This window comes from Melozone crissalis, unplaced genomic scaffold (assembly GCF_028551555.1).
Source record: "Melozone crissalis strain CALT ecotype California unplaced genomic scaffold, PUWL_Pcris_2 ptg000027l_1, whole genome shotgun sequence".
Lineage (NCBI taxonomy): Eukaryota > Metazoa > Chordata > Aves > Passeriformes > Passerellidae > Melozone > Melozone crissalis.
The window spans coordinates 27,654,094-27,673,307 of record NW_026535805.1 but is presented as its reverse complement, the minus strand read 5'-3'; the positions used below and the strand labels follow the sequence as shown (position 1 = coordinate 27,673,307).

At 35.6% G+C, this 19,214-nt stretch overlaps 1 protein-coding gene across 4 annotated transcripts in view; it reads right to left on the bottom strand.

The window, feature by feature from the left end:
• RYR2 (ryanodine receptor 2) overlaps positions 1 to 19,214 on the bottom strand; it is a 381,701-nt gene that overhangs the window by 179,765 nt on the left and 182,722 nt on the right. For all 4 annotated transcript variants that reach the window (XM_054280079.1, XM_054280080.1, XM_054280081.1 and 1 more), the window contains 5 exons: positions 12,984 to 13,148; positions 11,801 to 11,922; positions 9,697 to 9,880; positions 8,882 to 9,017; positions 5,446 to 5,541 (listed from right to left, as the gene is read on the bottom strand). In XM_054280079.1, coding sequence (XP_054136054.1) covers positions 5,446 to 5,541; positions 8,882 to 9,017; positions 9,697 to 9,880; positions 11,801 to 11,922; positions 12,984 to 13,148 — 703 coding nt within the window. The remainder of the gene's footprint in view (positions 1 to 5,445; positions 5,542 to 8,881; positions 9,018 to 9,696; positions 9,881 to 11,800; positions 11,923 to 12,983; positions 13,149 to 19,214) is intronic.

Below are 19,214 nucleotides of genomic sequence, written 5' to 3'. Positions count from 1 at the left end.
GTACTCTGGCCCTTCTTTGATCCTTGTGAGGAAGAGAACATCAGCTGCTACAGATAACCTACATTACCATCACCATTTATCCCCATACTATTTACTGGTTTTTCCAGAGGTTTGAGGGACATAGGCTGTCATCACTAATAAACAGTAGGGATTAATCAAGGACTGAAATGTAGAAAAGGTGAAAGACAACAGATAAGTGATCATTTGATTCATCCAGTTAACAGGTTTCAAACAAAGTGTGTTGATTAATATATTTGTAGACAAATTAATGCATATACAAAGAGAAAACGCATGTGGGTAATGAGCTAGGGGTGAGCTTCCAAAGTGATTCCAGTGATTCCATAGCCCTGAAGGTTTCAGCACAAGAAGCCTTAACAATAAATAAAATAACGTACTAAACTTGATTTTGGCAGTGGTATAATCTGTGTTGCAATAGATGTGCACTTCCATTACTCCACCATTCTATGATTCTATGAATGCTGTCAGTAACAATATTGTTAAAAAGGGTAAAAACCTAAAAGTCATGAGAGCCAGCTAAAAGAGCAGATGCTCTGTAGCAACATAGCAGTAGCACAGTCCACCCAGCCTACAAGCTAGATGAGGTCAGGGGTCACCGATCATGGTAAACCTAGGGAGGTGAGAAAAGTGTTACAAAAGGATGCTTAATCTAGAGGGGTAATCTAGAACAAGATCAACAATTTTGTGTGTCACAGTGATCTGGGAATTCACAAAAATCATCATTCAAAATTGTCATTCAAAACATGGTAACTGGACATTTGCCACCACTCATTCTAGCACTGAAACATATTTTATCAATATAAATAGTAATTCAGTATTAAATGACACCCTATAAGTGTGGCAACCATATCCTTGGAATTTTCTGTAGGTAGAGTCATAACCTTTTGTCTTAAAATAGTACACAGGATTCATTTTGTAGTCTTAACATTTTCATTAACAGAATTAAAAATCCTTTGAAGATGTAAACATTCAATAATAAATGTGTGTTATCAATTAGGTCCAGCTGCCCAAGCACCTTCTTGAATTACTACAGCATCTGAATGCTAATTACCAAATATGCTGTGTTCCCTCTGTTTCAGAAAAAAAATTGCATGTAAGTGTATGGTGTCTGTTCAGACTGATTCACTTTTAGATTATCTATATTAAAGACAATCAGACTTGTTCCAATTTCATTGGAGATACTCAAGGCAGTAAAACAGTAAGCATTTGAATCTAATATAATTAAACAGTATGATATGCAGAGTTCATAGTAAAGAGAGTGAAATTTTTCTTAATGACTAAGAGATGAAAGGAAGCATGTATATTCAGGACTCCTCTAATGTCATACTACAGGATACTAGAATAAAACACACTTGGAAAAAATCCTTAAAACCTGGTTTCATCTGGTTCCAAAAACCTTTACTTGGAGGATAATCATGTTAGAGAAACTTCCCTGTCCAACCATTCAGGAGCTGCTCTGGCAGTCACTCTTCCACCACAGCCCCTTTAGAGCTACACACCCCACACTTGCACAGTCAGACCAAGTTTCCTTGCCAGCTCAACTCCAAGTTTTTCATACCAGAATCTCAGATGTCCCGATCTTTAAAATAATTTTATTATGGTACAATGACCAACAAGCTAACTCCAGCTGGGTGCTACCAAGAACAGATCCCCAACACCAGAACCTGAGATTATCTCAGCTGGTTAGAGCATGGTGCTAATATACCAAGTCTCTGGGTTCAATCCCTGTACAGATCATTTATGTAAGAGTTGGACACAGTGATCCTTTTTGGCACCTTTCAACCTAGAACAGTCTGTGAGTCTGTGGGCTCCTGGGCTTTTATACCCTTACAGTCTAAGCACGCAGAAATCTGGGGGTCCTTGGCTCCTTCTGTGTCTGTGAGTGCCAGCTGCCTGGGCTACAGGTGCCTTTGCTATGCTCATCTCACCCAGAGCTCAACCAGCAGCTCAACTGCATGCTGCAAACAGAGCCTCCTGCACTGAATGTATTCCTCAACATTAGATTATTAACTTACTGTATTCTATTTTTTACCTATGTTTTAATGCCTATAAAATTATAGTAAGGCTAGTTAATCCCATCTGGAATATATTTCTGAGTGAAAAACTAATCTAATCTTAATTTATGGATGGAAGCAACAGTTGAAGCATTTACATTGCAGCTGTGTGATATCTCACTCCTAACATGATCTACTCTCAGATATATTTCTACTTGAACAGATAGTAATTTTCCTTGTTTTGCTTCAGTGAAGCTTGGGAAATTAATCAATTTCTGATCTAATTTGTACAATCAATTCAGAGTTGTGGTTTATATGTTTAATGGCTTTGTTCTGTTTTCATAACACTTTTAGTTCCAGGACAAGAAAAAAGTGAAAACAGGAATTTTATAGATAATAGCTGGTAGCATCAAATCTTTATTGCAATACATTCAAGAAAACACACGCAGGAGATGTAGCTGACAACTTTGATGTTGAAGGCAAACATTTTGATGTGATTAACAGAACGTGGTTATGGTCTTCCTCATAAACACTTTATCTTAGAAAAAAAATTATTTTATGTGAATATACGTATCCAAGTATTCTTAGTTTAAACTTTTAATATAAGCTAGTATTTCTCCCTATTGGAGGTCTATGACTGCAAATTACAACAGTGAATATCCTCAGCCCATCAAGCTGAAAATCTGGCAAGCAAGTATCCCACAAAAAAAAAAAAAATCAGAAAATTACATTTACATACTAAAAGCTAAACCTACTGTGCCTCTCAAGATAACAAAAGGACAGCCTAATTAACATCTTTTAAAACTGACTCCCTCAAAACCAGAAAAAAGTCTTTATTATAATATCAGTTTTGGAGGCAACACGGAAGTTATGTTACCAATACACATGGGGATGGAGTACAAGTGGCCTAGTTCTTAGCAGAAAACTCAGAACAAACGAGTATTGCAAATATTAGTACATTCAGAGTTCTTGTAGTGTGTCAGGAGGTTCACTACCCTGAGCAACTAGTGTCAGAATACTCTGCAGTTTACAGAATGTATCTCATACCTTACTATACTATCATAAACTATTAAGTTTTTAATTCTCAAATCTTTATGGTTTGAGATTAAAAATTAAAAATACATACGTACATAACAGAAACTACGTAACACAGCACTTTTAGAGCTGTCATAAGAAATTTCATCTTGAACCTCCAAAAGCTGAGCAAAAAGTTTTGCATTATTTCTGAAAGCCCTCACCCTGAGAGTTTCAGATGTAAAAGTTGGTCTTTTAGGAAATAGTTTCACCATTAAGATCTTGTGATATACATTGAAATTAAGCAAGTTGTAATCAAATCCTATGCAAATGTGTAATTGTGAGATCATTCTCCTTAAATTAATGCTGTCACTTGAAAGGTGGAGCATATTGGAAAAATAATTTAACCTAGGAATTTGACATTTTTCCTATGTCTGTTTCAGTTTAAATTCAGTTACTCAAATGCTCAATAGAGCAAGGAGATCACATCATCTGCAGAGCAGGTTCCCCAAACAATAATGTAAACCAACACAAATTATGTTCAGTTATGACATCTGTTTAGTTAGGATCACCAACCCTAGTGTACCAGCTGCAATGACAAGATGATCTGCAAACCTCTAACTAGACACCCATGCTATAAGCAGCCATCTGTGTGAGTCACTAGCTGAGAATTAAAGTAGTGATATAGGCAAAGACTTTCTTGTTCCTGTTGCCTCATCTTTTGAGCTGCTCAAGCATTCAGAGCATAAACATACCAGGCTGAAAAAGATCAAGTGCATGCCAGGAGTAGGAATTAATCCTGCAGTAAAACAGGTCCCATGCCCTAAGGCCATAGATCTGCATTTAAAACATGGAAGAAAACTCTGCAAAAGTACTTCCATAAAACATTGCTGTCTGGAGGGGTTTAAACGGGCAAATGCTTCAAAGTCTCTATACCACACTCAGCCCAGAGAATAACTGACTTTTAAACTCTCTGCTTGTCCCAAGAGTTGACAAAGGGAAAAACCTGCAAGAGGAGAAGCATCAGTGTGTAACTGCTCTTTACAAGAGCAATGAACCACCGCAGATCTTGTCAATCAGCTAGTGAATGCTGTGCCAGTTTACCCTCACCTCTGAGAGGGAGAGCACTCCTGCCACTGACATTTGACAGTATTTTCCCATGTTGTTGGTGAGTTCATTTCAGGAACAGATTTATGGCAAATAAACAAAATGCCCATGAATGTTTAACAACAAAGCTGAGGGGAATACAAACACCTCGTTTACTATAGGACACATCTGTTCTCACTGCTGCTCATGCATTGAATTCAACCAGGGTAAGAAATTTATTAATGCATGCCAAATGGTGACCTGCACTGAGACAACTCCTGGAACTATGTGGAATACTAAGCAATAGCAGGGTATTTTTCATTTAATAATGCCACTGTAAAAGGCTGTGCTATGCCTGTGACTTTTTTTTTTTTATGTTTACCATTTTCTAATATAAAACAAAGAACTTTTGCAATGGGGGACATACTTCCTTCCTGGCCTTAATATTTCAAAGACTCCTGAGCACACCATCCATCTGTTGCAGACACATGACTGACAGAAGGGAAAGAATCATATGGGGAATGCAATTTCACTTCCTGAGGACAACTCTTAATTCAATCTTTATGTTCCTTCCAGTTCATGGAATAACACATGACACCAAATCAAGAAGATGATGGGAATAAGTTATAAATATGTAACTGGTGAGGTATGTAACACTGTTATTGTAACTATATTTCCCACTGGTTTGACTACAAATCTTCCTGGCCTTTCAACTTATATTATTACAAAAAAGAAGTCTTGAAAGGGTATCAAGAGGCTACCTTCCAAACAAATTGTAAAATGTACTATATTTAAAGCAAAACAGACTCAGCTGCTACTGAAAAAAACAGTTCTTGTTAACTTTAAATAGAAATTTATACCTCAAGAGCAAAAGAGGTGATTCAAAAGGAAATGTAAATGTATTACAAACAGGTAAACACTGTTAGGCAGAACAAATTACATCCATTCCATATGATTTCTGTAATATTTAGTTTGAGGCAAATCTTGGAAAACAAGAAGACTTATAAAAAAGGGAAGATACTAGAATTAGAAAAAAACTCAATACTAACTTACACTATTGAACAGCTATTTCATCAAATGCTTTGTCTGAATTAAAAGGTAACACTACATCCAATTGGTCAAGGAAATGGCAAGACTGCCAGAACTTAAAGTACAATTGAAATCAGTATGTAAAAAAAAATGTAAATCAGTATGTACAAATATAAATCTCACTTTATTAAAAAAATTATGGTCTCATAAGAACTTCATTATAATTAGGCTGAACAAGTATATCACCAACTTTAAAGAATTTAGAACTGGTCAAATAAGGAAGTTAAAATACTAAAAAGCATACCAGAAGAGGCTTCCAGTCTTTCTAATCTGCTGATCAACCAATCAAGAGATCCAGAAAATTGAGCACAGTTTTTACGATTTCCTCGAATCAGAGCCGCTATTGGGAAAAGAGACAGAGCGAGAGAGAGAAATTAAATCAAAGTTGTAAGTGCATTTAAATTTAAATAATTCCTGTCTTCTCTTGTCAGAAAGGATCCAGCAAGATAGAGTCTTAAGCTCTAATTACTGATATTTAGATTTAAATTTAAATAATGTAAGTGATAGAATTCAGCATAAGAAATACCTTTGATATCAAGTTGACCTTTAGAGAATTTGAATTATTTTGGGTCTACAATCATCTCAATAATCCATACAAAATGCTCTACATGAAGAAGCCCGTACTTACACCACAGAAGTCAGCTGCTACTATAGAAACAAGTTTCTGTAAAACAGTATCCTTGTAATGACAGAAAACATTGCAAAAGCAGAGTGTGAGAAGCCAACAACATGGGTGACAAATGCAAATTATTTTCTACTGTTACAATACATTTGTTCAGGAGTAATAAGGAGTAAAACAACATATATGTCTAGGAAGTGTTTGCTGTACTTTTGAAAAGGTTGTAGGGAGGAAGTAACAGCTTTGAATATGTTTCCCCCTCATGTTTTAAGCTGAAGATTGAGGTACACTGAATCATGTACTGACTTGGTGGCTACAACCGAACTGAAATGTCCCTGAACACTGCAGGCACCCACAAGCTCACCCTGCCCTGCATCACCTGCATCTGCAGGTATGTGCACACACACAGGCTCTAAGAGAAGCCTCTGCTCTACTCCAAGAAAGGACTGAGGCACAAAGATTCCTGTTCAGTGTGTGGAACAGCACAAACTGGTTTTCTTAAGATTTTTTTTCCAGTTCCACCAACAAATTATTTCAACTGGAAGTTTCTGTGATTATTTCCAGCAGCAGAGACTGTTGGTCCTGCTAAGAGGCAATAGCCTATTAAAATCAATGTTAAAATCTATACAAACTCACTGTAGTATATTTTACTACGTTTTTATGCTGCTTTATTTATAAAAGGCTAAACGTAGAGACTTACAACATATATATGACATTAAACTATCTGCAAAGAGGAAGAGCAATGTTGGAGCACTGACAGTTCTGTAAACTGGCAGTTTCCTCACCAGTTTTCTGATGAGGAAAATCAAAACCAAATAGCAAAATAAACAAACAAAATCCTTTTTATTGCTGCTTATATAATAGAAAAAAATATGCACCCTGAAATCTTAAACTTCTGTGTAATTATGACCACAGTTATTTGAAAATAGTTGGGAATCATAAGAAGGGGAACATCTTGTTAAAACACAGAGACCAGAACTAAGGAGCACCTGTTTCTGACAGTGACTTTTTTATTGGTTATAGGCAAGCCACACAATCTGACTGTGCTTAGGAACATAAAATGAAGGCAGTAACAGTTCAGTGCTTAACACATCACTAAATTTAACTTCATTAACAGCAATGAGACACAGATGGTTTCATAAATGCTGCTCAGCACAAGTTTGTGAAAGGTTAGTATTCATTGGTTAAAGCTGTGCATTAAATGAGGCACTTTAAACTGCAAACAAAAAACAACATCCTACAGTTGCTTTTCTTATTGCCGACTACTCCAAACAAGACCAGCATTCAGTTTTAAAGAAATAGAAACCATTATGTGGTCAGTCAGACATTAACATCACATCACTGCATATACTCCTGCACATTCTTTTGTAATGCAAAAGGATCTAGTACAAGTTCACAGTGAATGTAAGTATTTGTAATGGAGAATGGACAGATGCTTTAGTAGACGTATGTCAATTACTTCAAATTGAAAGACAGTAGACTTAGACTGAATATAAGGAAGCATCTTTTGGCAATCAGGATGGCTGGCTTAGCTGATCTTTAGAGCTCTCTTATCACCCAAACCATTCTAAAATAATATGATTTTTATATGTAATAGTATCCAGTCTCAGTATCTATAAATGCCTTCATTCTCATCACAGTGAAAAACAACACAACGTCAATGACATGACAAAAGACATGAATTCTGGCATTACAGTTTAGGGTTATTTATGTACAGACTCAAAAAACAAAGTACTGTTTGCTGAAGCAAGACTGAGCAAGCAATATCCATTTGTCATCTGTGTAATTGCTGTACAGATCCAGCACTATTCAGAACAGAGCAATGTAAAAATTCATCATAGCCAGATCACAGCCAAGCTTCCTGAGCATTAGCTGCCAGAAGATAATGCAGTTAGAGAAGTAACATCAGAGGGCAGGAGGGGCACAAAGACTGGAAAGTCAAAAAAAGCTTGTGTGTTGTTCTCATCACTACAAGTCCATGGAAGCAATGCTTTGTACAAAAGAGGCAGACACCCCAGAAGGAATTTTCTAGCCTTGCCAATTGGAAATCAAGACACTACTCTCTCCAGTCTGCACTGTGCTTAATGTAACAAGAGATTAACTAAACTGTAACAAAAAATTCAACTCTACCCTACATCTATGAATAACCAAACCCCAAAATTTTAGACTCCATCATCTACCACCTACAGCCCAAAAATTCATCATTTGATTTCATGGATGTTGGAATCCATAAAGTTAGAGGGTTTTTAGGAAATGGTTAAAAAAGTATAGGCCTCAGACTGAAGTTTTGTTAGCATTGCAAATACAGCAGAAAAGTTGCCCAAGCAGTAGAGCATACGTGACAAATAACAATAGGCCTCTGTAGAATTGGCTTTTGGATGGCAACAAGGTTATTTAATGTATATCTTTAGAAGGTTAGCATGAATAGAGCTCTGTTCTTTGTCTCTTATGAACCAGTCTTTGTTTTAACTACCATTACGTGTGTTTTCTAACATTGGATAGAATGCTTGTCAATATGTGTTGTTCTATGTATGATTGCCTGAAATCTAGACTGAGATGGTTTTATGTCATTCTGTATTACCCCACCTTCCCTGACATTCCCTGTGGATCAGCGAGCTGTTAACATCCTGTCTCCATTGTCTAACAATGTCTTGAGACTGATGTGCTGAAAATAAAAAAAAAAGCTCTTCACTGGTCTGGATTGTCCAGTGTCCAGTGTTGTCCATATCTGGACGTAGTCACAGCAGCCCATGGTTTCCTCGGTAATGCGTGGGTTCCTGACACAATCGGACATATATTTTCCCATATATACCTGACCCCTGCAATGGAGATGCTCACCCTCTTGACCTAGTTTGGATACTTTAAAATGTTTATAATTGTTGACATAACTTCTTTAATTGATTGTTAATACATCAAATAACTACAAATGCAAAAATCTAACTTAGTCTGTATTCTAAGCTTCTACACAGTGGAAAATCTTCTGTACTACAACAGTTATATAATTCTTTATTCTTTACTATTTTGAGCTAAAAATATCCAAGTAATCCATAATATGCCTTACCTAGTAATTCATACAAAGAATTCAGAATAGATTTCCATGCTTCTCCAGCCTCCTTCCCAGCTACATCTGCAAAGTGAGCTGCACTGCTGTATACATTCAAACGATCAATACATTCAAGAACAAGGTTGATCATACCCTAAAAATAAAAAAGCTTATATCATCAGAGGGGAAAAAAAAAGTAGTTTTAGATACAAACACAAAAGATTTTCAAAAATCTAAGAAAACAAAACATGAAAGAACAGATATGCAAAACACAAGAGCATGTGCATGAAGTCGAACAAGCAATCCCAACAGAAAATTTTCTTGATGGAGGTAATAAACATCTCCCATTTAGGATAGTCAAATTAAAGCAAAAATAAAGAGTATAACTAACATAATTTCAGGCAAGATTTTATTCTGTAGGACATTTAAGCATCTGACAAAGTATAGGCAATTATTATTACCAGAGAAATAACACATAATATTAAACAAAATGCTTAAAGAATGCTTAGCAAATGAAAGCATCCTTCTACATCAAGAGATTATAACAGAGAGAATTGATTCACACATAAGGAGAAAATTATGGGTAGAGTTCAAGGCACAATCTAATCTTATTAAAAAGGGAAAAAGAAGTAAGGCCGTAAATGTATTTCTTCAAATACGCAGGAAAAACAGCAGATCTAGACAGATTACAAATGTAGTAAATAGTTTGACTCTTAGAGGATAAAAAAACCCCACTGCAAGCATAATCCATATTAGATATCAACACTACAGATACTGTGAGTATACTTGCAGACAATGTAGTAGAAAATCTGGAGTAAAACTGAGAGAAGTACCTCTTCTTGGAAGAGGTTCTGGCGATTCTTCAGTGCTCGGAGCCTGTTTTGTTTGTTTTCATGCTCTAAATGTTCATCAGGGGGGTGAAAGTAGCCAATCAAGTCCTGAAGGCTCAGACTGACTGACTCAATTGGCAAATCAATGGTGGAAGACTTCACTTTCTTGCTGAGAGAATCAAGGCCCCTGCAAGAAGAAGAAAACTCTCCTGAGAATTGAAAATTAATTTACTTTTATCATTCAAACTATTTATTTGAAAGCAAAGATTGTTTAGATGCCAAAGCTCATTTTCTTTCAGCAACTTGCCAAAAATTCTTCATACCTGCCCATTCTCCATTTAACAGCCTAGTCCTTCCTTTCCAAACAAAATGTGAAAGCATGAAAAATGTTATTTCTGGTAATATTTTTTCAAATCCAAACAACTCATTTGAATATCCTATCTACAGATGTAGCAGTTTCAGAGGCAGAGCAAAAGATGAAGAGAAGTTTGTAAACCAGTACAAAATATCATGAAACTGGAATGGATGCAAGTTAAAAAGATCAGTGCTGTGGTGCTGTGGAGAGTCAAGATTGCCCATGGAGGCTCTCAAACCTGTTCTTAAGGCCTTTACAGTGTGGAAGGGTGCAGCACTTCTATACACTCTGTCTCAGCATTTCATTAGCCTTTTTGTTTCCCTGATATCCAATTCAAGCTTGGCCTTGCTGAAGTCTATGAACATTCTCTCATAGAAATAAAGGGCTGACTATTCTCATCCAGGTTACACCTGCCCCTTGCTCAGCTGAATCCCTTTGCAAATAATGCAAAGCTGCAAAAGGATACCTACAAAAGTTATCTTTAAAACTTTTATCGTGAGCATGTTATCCAAAGCAATTTTTCTACTGACTTCATTAGGAAGAACTGGAGCATACACATAAAAGAATAATTTTCATCCTCTTCAATTGAGCTTTTTCTTCTTGAAGTAACATCCTGCCAAAACTAAACTGCTAAATACTGCCTTGGATTCCCTGTGCACTCCACAAAAGTCTCCACTGTAATTTAGCAATACTTTGATTTGTGAAACCTTATCATTAAATTGCCTTTCTCTGTCTTTATCTCTTATAGCATTCTTAGAAGCTTCTGTGAAGGTGTATTATTTACAAAGTGACCTACAGCTTACACTTCCTTTGTATTTCAAATGTCATACTGTAGACAATTCTCCTGATGGGTGATTTTGTCCTGGTTTTTTTAAGTACCTTGTTATATGCTTTTCAACAAATTGATATGTCTGGGTCTTTGTCTGTGCCCTTATTTAGGACATGTTTGCTTCAGGTCACCATCTCCCACATCGTGTTTTTCTTGTAGCAAATTAGTTCTTATGAAATTCTTATCATTCCATACAGTCTTACTGCATATCATTCTTTTCCTAATGCAAGCTGATGAAAGGGCCTTTCATCAATTACTGAAATCACAAGTGTTTGAGAATTAGCATTTTATCAGCATTATTTAGGAATAAGAAGAAAAATGCAAATTGCATACATCTGACAGGATTTTTAAGTGGCTAATCACTACAACATTTTTCATGTTTCAAAATATTAAAGAAACAAGTAGCATTAAAAAGGAACAAATAAGCAAAGTATAATGTGCTGATGGAAAGAAGGTATCATTTTAAATAAAACTTCTCCTTGATACTATGAATTTCTTCAGTATATTTGTGGTTGTTACAGATCTACATTACACAGCTATCTCACTCTTCCAGGTTTTTCAAGGAAGATCACCTTTAAAAACCATACATAGAAAAGAAAAAGCTAATTTATGTACCACATGACTTAGAGCAAATTTTGGCAGGGAAAAATCTCTTTATGGTTTGTTTGTATTTTCAGTATGTTTATGCATTTAAATTACAATTGAGCAATAAATTAATTTTAGAAGATAGAGGAAAAAAAATTGACCAGTATCTGCTGAGGTGCTTATCTGCCAATAACACAAAGAATTGACATTAAGTCCAGTTTGAGAAGCATTGATCTATTTTTTTCTGAAGGATAAATTGTTCCCTGTTGTGTTAATGGCTACTTTGAATAAAACTGAATGGAAAAAAAAGTGATGAACAGATAATTTTAAAGCCACACCTTATGAACCTGTTGAAAAGGAAGACTGTACTACGGATGACACGTGCTGTACGGGATTCTTCATTCTGAGATCTGGACAGTGTTAAACCATCATCCATGTGCCCTTCATGGTGCATTATTGCCTGGAAACAAAAGCAAGAAGCAGTCACTGCAAAATGAGACATTAAAGAAGAAGTCTGAAAACTCACATAGGAAGGCAGGCTAGGAAATTATTAAGTCACATAGAAAAAAATAACAATTTTATTACAAACAGATAATTCCATGGTTTAGTTTCTCATGTCCAAGGATGCACCAGTACTGAGCCAGCAGGTTCAGTGTCATAATAATTTCAAAGTTGCAGCTTTTGCAAACAACATGCTTTATTTAAAAAAAAATCTAAGGGATTTTTGTTTGCTCTTTGTCTTTATCAACATTAAAAGCACTTCTCTTACAGAGCAGCAAATCCCTAAAGCAGAAAAGGTCACAACAGGTATTCTTTACTGGTTCTCATTTCTAAGGGGGCCACTGGTCTCTTCTGACCATGCTTTGAGTAATTTCCAATAACTTACAGTTTTTCATGTCTAGTTGTCATGGCTCTTAATGGATTGGATAGCCCAATCCATTTCACATAAATATTTTAAACTTCTGTTCTGTGTAGTTCTGCTACCCAAAATAGACATGGAAAACACTACAGTGTTAAGTTGCAAAAGAATCTTTTCCCTACTTTATGATGCTGAGCTAGCATTCAGCTTGGCTGTGATTATTCTATAAAGAAAGAAATCTCTCAGGACGCAAGACTTGAACATTCTACCCCAAAGGTAATACATTTACAATGTGGAAAAAATACTTTCAACTAAAAGTTTCCTCAATCCAAACTACATTAAAGAAAGGAATCTTAGCATATTGTATGCATCATTACTAATATTTTAGTTTGAAATCAAATATATTGAGATTTATGATTATTTGTGAGATAATGTGTACAGGTCAACACACAGCCTTCATCAGGTCTTCAGTATGAGAATTGAGTACACCAGTTAACTTTTCAATATGTGACTGAAAAACCCCAATATTTCATCTGGCAAGCATGTTTAAAGTACCAGAAATTCAGAAATTAGCTGTCTCACGTAGCTCCCTTCATGTCCCAACCTCCCAGCCCCTACCCACCCTATGAGTGAATGAAATGCATTCCTGTTTACAGCCTTACCTTTCGCTGCAGAGAGCCCATCCTTACAGACTTTGCATCAGCAGACTGGTACGTGAGCCACAAGCCTGTGTCTACATGCTGTATGAAGCATATTGAATCCCCATACTTTATTTCAGGTGCTCCCATTCCATCCACCTCTTTTCTTGTCCCTATGTCCAATTTTTCCTGATGAAGAAAAAAATGTATACACGAACAATAACCAATGTGTTAATATTTGCATAAAACATTAAATATTAGAAAATTGTCCAGAACAGTACCTGAAAGAATATTTGAGATCATTCTTTAAAGATATTACTAAAAAAAATGGGAAAGTGTAACTTTTAGACTTTAAACTTTAAAGACAAAGAGAAATCTCATGAAAAAACCTAGCCTGTTAAATTTGGAAGGCTGTGTGTATTCATTTCACCTGCACAGGAAAGAATTAGGATCATAATTGACAGTACATGGCCTTATTGAAACATAAGAGCTTGCAAAACAACCTCAGATACATTGACTCCCCTTAGATGTACAAGGTATTAATCTCCACAAGCTTTTCTTGAGCATTTGGAGTTTTTTCCAGCCTGGAAAAGATGAGCTCCATCCAACAATCACTGAGAGATGGCCTTTAACCTGTCACTGCCCAGCAATGGGCTCAGTACTTCTGAAAAAAGCAATCCATTTCTGCATGATTGGCCTGCAAATTATTAATGGCATGACAGCACATCATTCCAGCTGGTGTCCTGTAGAGACAGAAGTTGTTTCAGGAGAGGAATTGTAATACCCCAAACAGCTTTTTGCTTAATTCTCCTAAGCAAAAACTACTTCTGAACAGACTTGTATGGGCATACAGCTCATGCCTCCTGCTTCCTGGCAGATGATCCATTTAATCTCTCCAAAAACAAAGTTCAACTGACAGATTTACCTTCTTGGCTGTACATTCTGTATGCAACATAGCCCCCTTCACCAGGTACAGCTTCAACATTCTGGGCTTCTCCTGATCAGCAGGAGATGACAAGCATCCTCCTGCAGCTACTCAGAGTAATGTTACAAATAGTGCGACAAAAACAACTTCTTGTTCTACCCGTCTACCATCAGGAAAGATCAGAAGAACAATTACTTCATACACACATACCCTGACAATGTGGGAAGACAGTTTCACACAAAAGTTGAGAAAGATTGAGGTTTGTATATGTTGTCATCTTATTGCAGGGACTCCATACTGTTGTCTCCTTATCACAAAAGTTTCATACCTTCTTGGTGTCTCTCCTGGGCAGCTCCTCAGAGCACTGACTCTTTCTTCTTCATAAAGTAGCAAACTAACTCCAGTTTCCTTCTCAACCAGCCACCCCACTCTTTTATAGCACTCTTCTTCTCACTGGTTACAGCTATGGCCTGTTAAAATCAGGCCTGTTCCTAGTATTTGATAACTGGCCCAGCTGCAACTCTAGGCGTAAGATTACTTTGTACACTATATTTTTCTTATATTCTATGTCCCTACATGTATACAAACAGACAACAATCTCTAACTTATTAAAGGGTTTTTTTAAAGCATTTTTTAAGTAAAGGGAAATGTCCTGTAAGTAGATTTTCAACCTACAGTCATGAATGCATTTTGAAGCATTTGAAAAAAAAAGTAGAATAGTATGGAGGTGAAATTCTTATGATTCCTTTTAATTATATTGAATTTTCAGATATAATATATTCACCAATTCAGTTTGTTTTCTGATTGTTTCTGGATATAGATGTTAATTTCACTACCTAGTAAATGACTTTCAGCACTTCTTAAGTGCTGAAATTCTTATTAAAGTCTTGTCCATTGATACATTGTAGTAACTGATTTATTAATAATCTGATGCCAATATGAGTTATTGCATGCCTCTATTTCCTTATTAACCTATTATTTTCTCACATAATTTCTCTAAATGTTGTATTCAATTCTTTCAAAAGCTAACACAAATAATCTGAATGTAGTAACAGTTGGAAATTGAAAAGCTACCTATAATATGACATTGCAAACAAATTATGATATGGGAAAAATAAATTAGATCCTTATTTCAAGCTCCAGTTTTTTGAATTCTCTTTATAACTAGAAGATACTGTGAACATATACTGTGCTTCTACATTGTAAGAGTTTCTTTTTTTCAGGTCTTACAATTAATTTCTTTAGTTGTGAATATAAAAATTCACAAATTTTCTCATAAAGCACTGTAAACAAGATGAGGGATTATTCATTTAACACATTTTTGCATTCTTGGTTAAAATCTACTGTAACAGAAAGTGAAGGGGTTTGATACTGAAATCTTCACTCCAATTAGAATTAAATTTAATTGGCATACAAATTGCAGTGCCAACAATTTGTCAAAGAAGATCTCTGTTCTCACTGATGTATCTCTGCGTGTATGCTTAAAGCCCAGATTGAAATCAATCCCATTAAAATGAGCTCTGCAAAATAAATATAGTAGCCGGGAAAGCTATTATATAGTGTCAAAGTTGAATTACATGTAGGAGAGAAACAAAAGACTAGAGGATGATGTGGGGGGCAGCAGGCATTACAGCAGTCATTTGGGAGCTTCAAGACATTGAGCTTTTTGTGGGAGTGAACAGGAACCACAAATTGTTTATAAAGGGGAAGATTTGAATGGAGTGCTCAGTTCACATCAATAAACAGCAGGTAGTTGAAAAAGTACACAAAATGAATCAATCTCATTAGCTACAGTACAATAGCTCATCAGTGAAAATGAGGATCTGAAAAATATCAGAAATCACCATGTTGCTAATTAGTAATGGTGCATTGGCACAGACATTACATGGTACAAGTCTCCAGCCACGCTCTTACCACATATGTAACCTGTCGTTACTGAACCATCTGCAAATTCTTCCTACATTTTTACAAAGAAAACCTTCCGTTTTATTTGTAATCTAGATCCATTCTGAGGTGCTAGCCTTGTCTAAAAAAGGATCAAAAATCTTCATTTATTACACTGGACCAAACAGCAACAAATGGGTTTTGCAACAGTCTGTAAACCATCTCAGTATGCAAACCAAGAATGCATTGGAAACGAACAGGCTTATTGAACAATAGGCCAGATTTTCTCCAGAAGGCTGTTCTCTTTATAAACAGTGTTTATTTCATGCATACAAGAGCACAAGTCAATCTTCCCACTTCTGGTTGGGGCTAAATGAACAATTTTTTTAATTACTTCATTCTAACGTTGAAAAATTTTTCTATGAAGCCTCACCTTAACCATTATTTCAGTCTAATGCTTCTGTTTAATTCCTTATAGCATTCCAAAATGGAATGCCTTGATTAAGGCTTGTCCTTTCAACTTTACCTCTTGTCATCCAACCTAACCCATACGCTCTGCGGTACACTTTCAAGACTGGTATTTTAAGACCTCACCAACTGCAAGAAACTTATTTATTGCTGCTCTTTAATTTAATATAATTTCCATTAAATTTTAGAAGAAAAAAGAAGAAAGAAAAAGCTGAAGACATAAAAATACAAGCCATAAAATTTTATTAAAATTGATGTGTTCCTGTCCACTGGAAAAGAATACAGACAGGAAAAGCAGACTTGGTATAAAATGTACAAACAATTCTAAATTGGTAAAATTACCTTATTTCAGTGGAGTAGTGATATTAAAACAATGTTCTTTATCAAAAAAATTGATATTGTGTAAATGGAAGAGAAAAAAAATCCACAAAACTTGATCTCTACAAACACAAGTGTATTAAAGGAGCCATATGTTTGGGAAATACATTGTAGTATCTGTGGACATCCTGTGCTGAATGAAGCAGAACTACAGGAGGAAAAAAAAGAAAAAAAAAATTTCTGAATTTCAGATTCTTGAAAGGCTAATATATTTTGCATTTAATGATAATTATTAGGGTAATATATGATAACCAGAGAACAAAGGCTGATTACCAGAAAGAAAAAATAAGTGACTGTTAATGAAGCTCCTTAGAAAACCCTTATCTTCTGGATGCTGTTTGGCAACACTTCGTGATATTTTCAAGCTTTCATAAAAAAAAGAAATAAAACAAAACAAACAAACAAATAAAACCCTTTAGCTTGCTAGTTCTCTTCTGGGCTATTTTTTAAGCAAAGTACTGGCAAGGTAATATGTCTGAGATGATAAGCCCTTGCAAAAACAGGGTATAAAAAAAAAAAACCTTGAGCCTCTATACTTGCATGTGAATCTTCAGGTTTGCAGGTGATGAATTTTCAGCAGTATCTCTGCAAACATGAAAGCTGCTTTTCATACAGAAATTGAAGTTATCTACTCACATGCTTGAAGGAACTGATTCCTTAACACCTTCCTCTCCCTTGTTTCTTTTTGCCTATTTAAAGCTAACTTACTATTGTGCAACAAGTGGGAGCTTCACAATTCTTCCCACTACTTTCCAGCTGCTGCAAGGAAGAATTATGACTGCGGCAAGAAAAGGGATGAAATTTCAACAAGAAAGACCCAGCTACTTGAAACGCCCACAGGTTTGGTCTGTACTCAGTAAAGAAGATTAGGGGCTCCCTCTTATCCATGATTAATTTTTTTGGGTGCTAAGCACATGCAACAATATAAATGAAAATTTGGATGGTTTGTTCAAAAATACTCAGAGGAAAAGAGACCCTAAATCTGCATACCTTCTTTACAGAAGCCTTTCTAGCACTCCTATAATTTGAAATCTTTTTTTAATACTCTTTCCCAGAGAGGGAAGGCACCTAAGTTTTTGATAGCCTAAGAAAGTGAAACATGACACTCCTATAACAAGTCCAGAGCAGGAGACTGAATCAAGAATGGGTCAGTTGAAAAGTACCACACTGAGTCATGTGGCCCAACTTCCCTGCTTAAGCAGGGTCATTCTAAAGCACATGACACAGAAATGCATCCAGACTCGGTTCATCTTCAGCAAAACATTTACTCTTCCTCCTCTGTGGTATATCTATAATTTCCTCCAGGTAAGTAATTTGTTAAAACTAATATTGATATACACAACATTTACATCAAATATCATCTTCCAGACTTCCAATTTCTCTGAAAATCTATATTTAAACAGCAATATGATTATATTTGTCATGTGCTGATTAGCTTATATACCCCTCTTAAAATTCTCTCATTACTTCAAGGATTGATAACAAGTTTCTACCTGCCCCAGAGCCTTTTGTCTCTGCTCTGCTCAGCATAGGATTGGCCACTAAAAACAAAATAAATGTTAACCTTTCATGTTAAGAATGGCAGAACAAAACCATTTTAAAACATAAAATCTCCAAATAATTTCAAATGAGACTTCCAAATTCAGGCTGGGAAAAAGAATAAAAAGAAGAAACTTCAAATACAACATCACCTAGCCTCCAAAGCATATGTGCATGTGCTACATAAAAAATAGAGACAAACCACCTTATCCATATCAACAGGTGACATTCTTTATTGCTAAAAGTTCTGGCCTTCGAGTATTTTTCGGACTAAATAAACAATGTAACAGTATATTGTTCCACTCATTTTGGAGCAATCCCTGCTGACAACCCATCTTAAAAATCAGTGAGTGAATTTTTCTACTCCTCTTGCTTTCAAGTGTTGAAATCTATAGTAGCTGCAACAGGAAATTCTCAATATGGTTGCACTGCATTCTCCTAAAATATTCAAGCATTTCTATGATTTATTACTTGGTTTCAAAAAAGATATATTGTCAGGATCTCAAAACCATCACCTTAAACTAGAGGTTCTTTGTAATCAAATTGCAACAGGCTATATACCTTCTTTTGGGTATCTTTTCTTTTCTTATCTTTCCAAGCAGGCAAAAAATTAAAATATATATATAAATTAAATGGTACAGAGAAGTTATTGAATAATTCTGTTTACTGTTACTTTGTATTTTAGAAGACAGTTTTTACAGTAACAAAATTATTGGTGAAAAATTTTCAGACAAAATGCTAAAGATTAAAAGTATGAGAAATAAAGGATATTTAAGAATTTATCAGTATGGTATTTAATACTACCACTACAAAATCACTGGTTTAAACTCAAAATGCTTATTGAAGCTGTAAAAATGAAAAGTCAAACTCTGGGAACTTCATATTAGACTACAGTAAAGTATCTGCTGAGAGAAATCCTTAATTTCCCATTTAATTTCAGTAACTCACAATATTATAAATTTTCCTCTGTCAGACAGCAGATATAAGCAGTGAAGCAGCAGAGAACTTAATCAGAACAAATGAAAAATGAGTATACTGCTCAAAAGTACAGAAAAACCCCA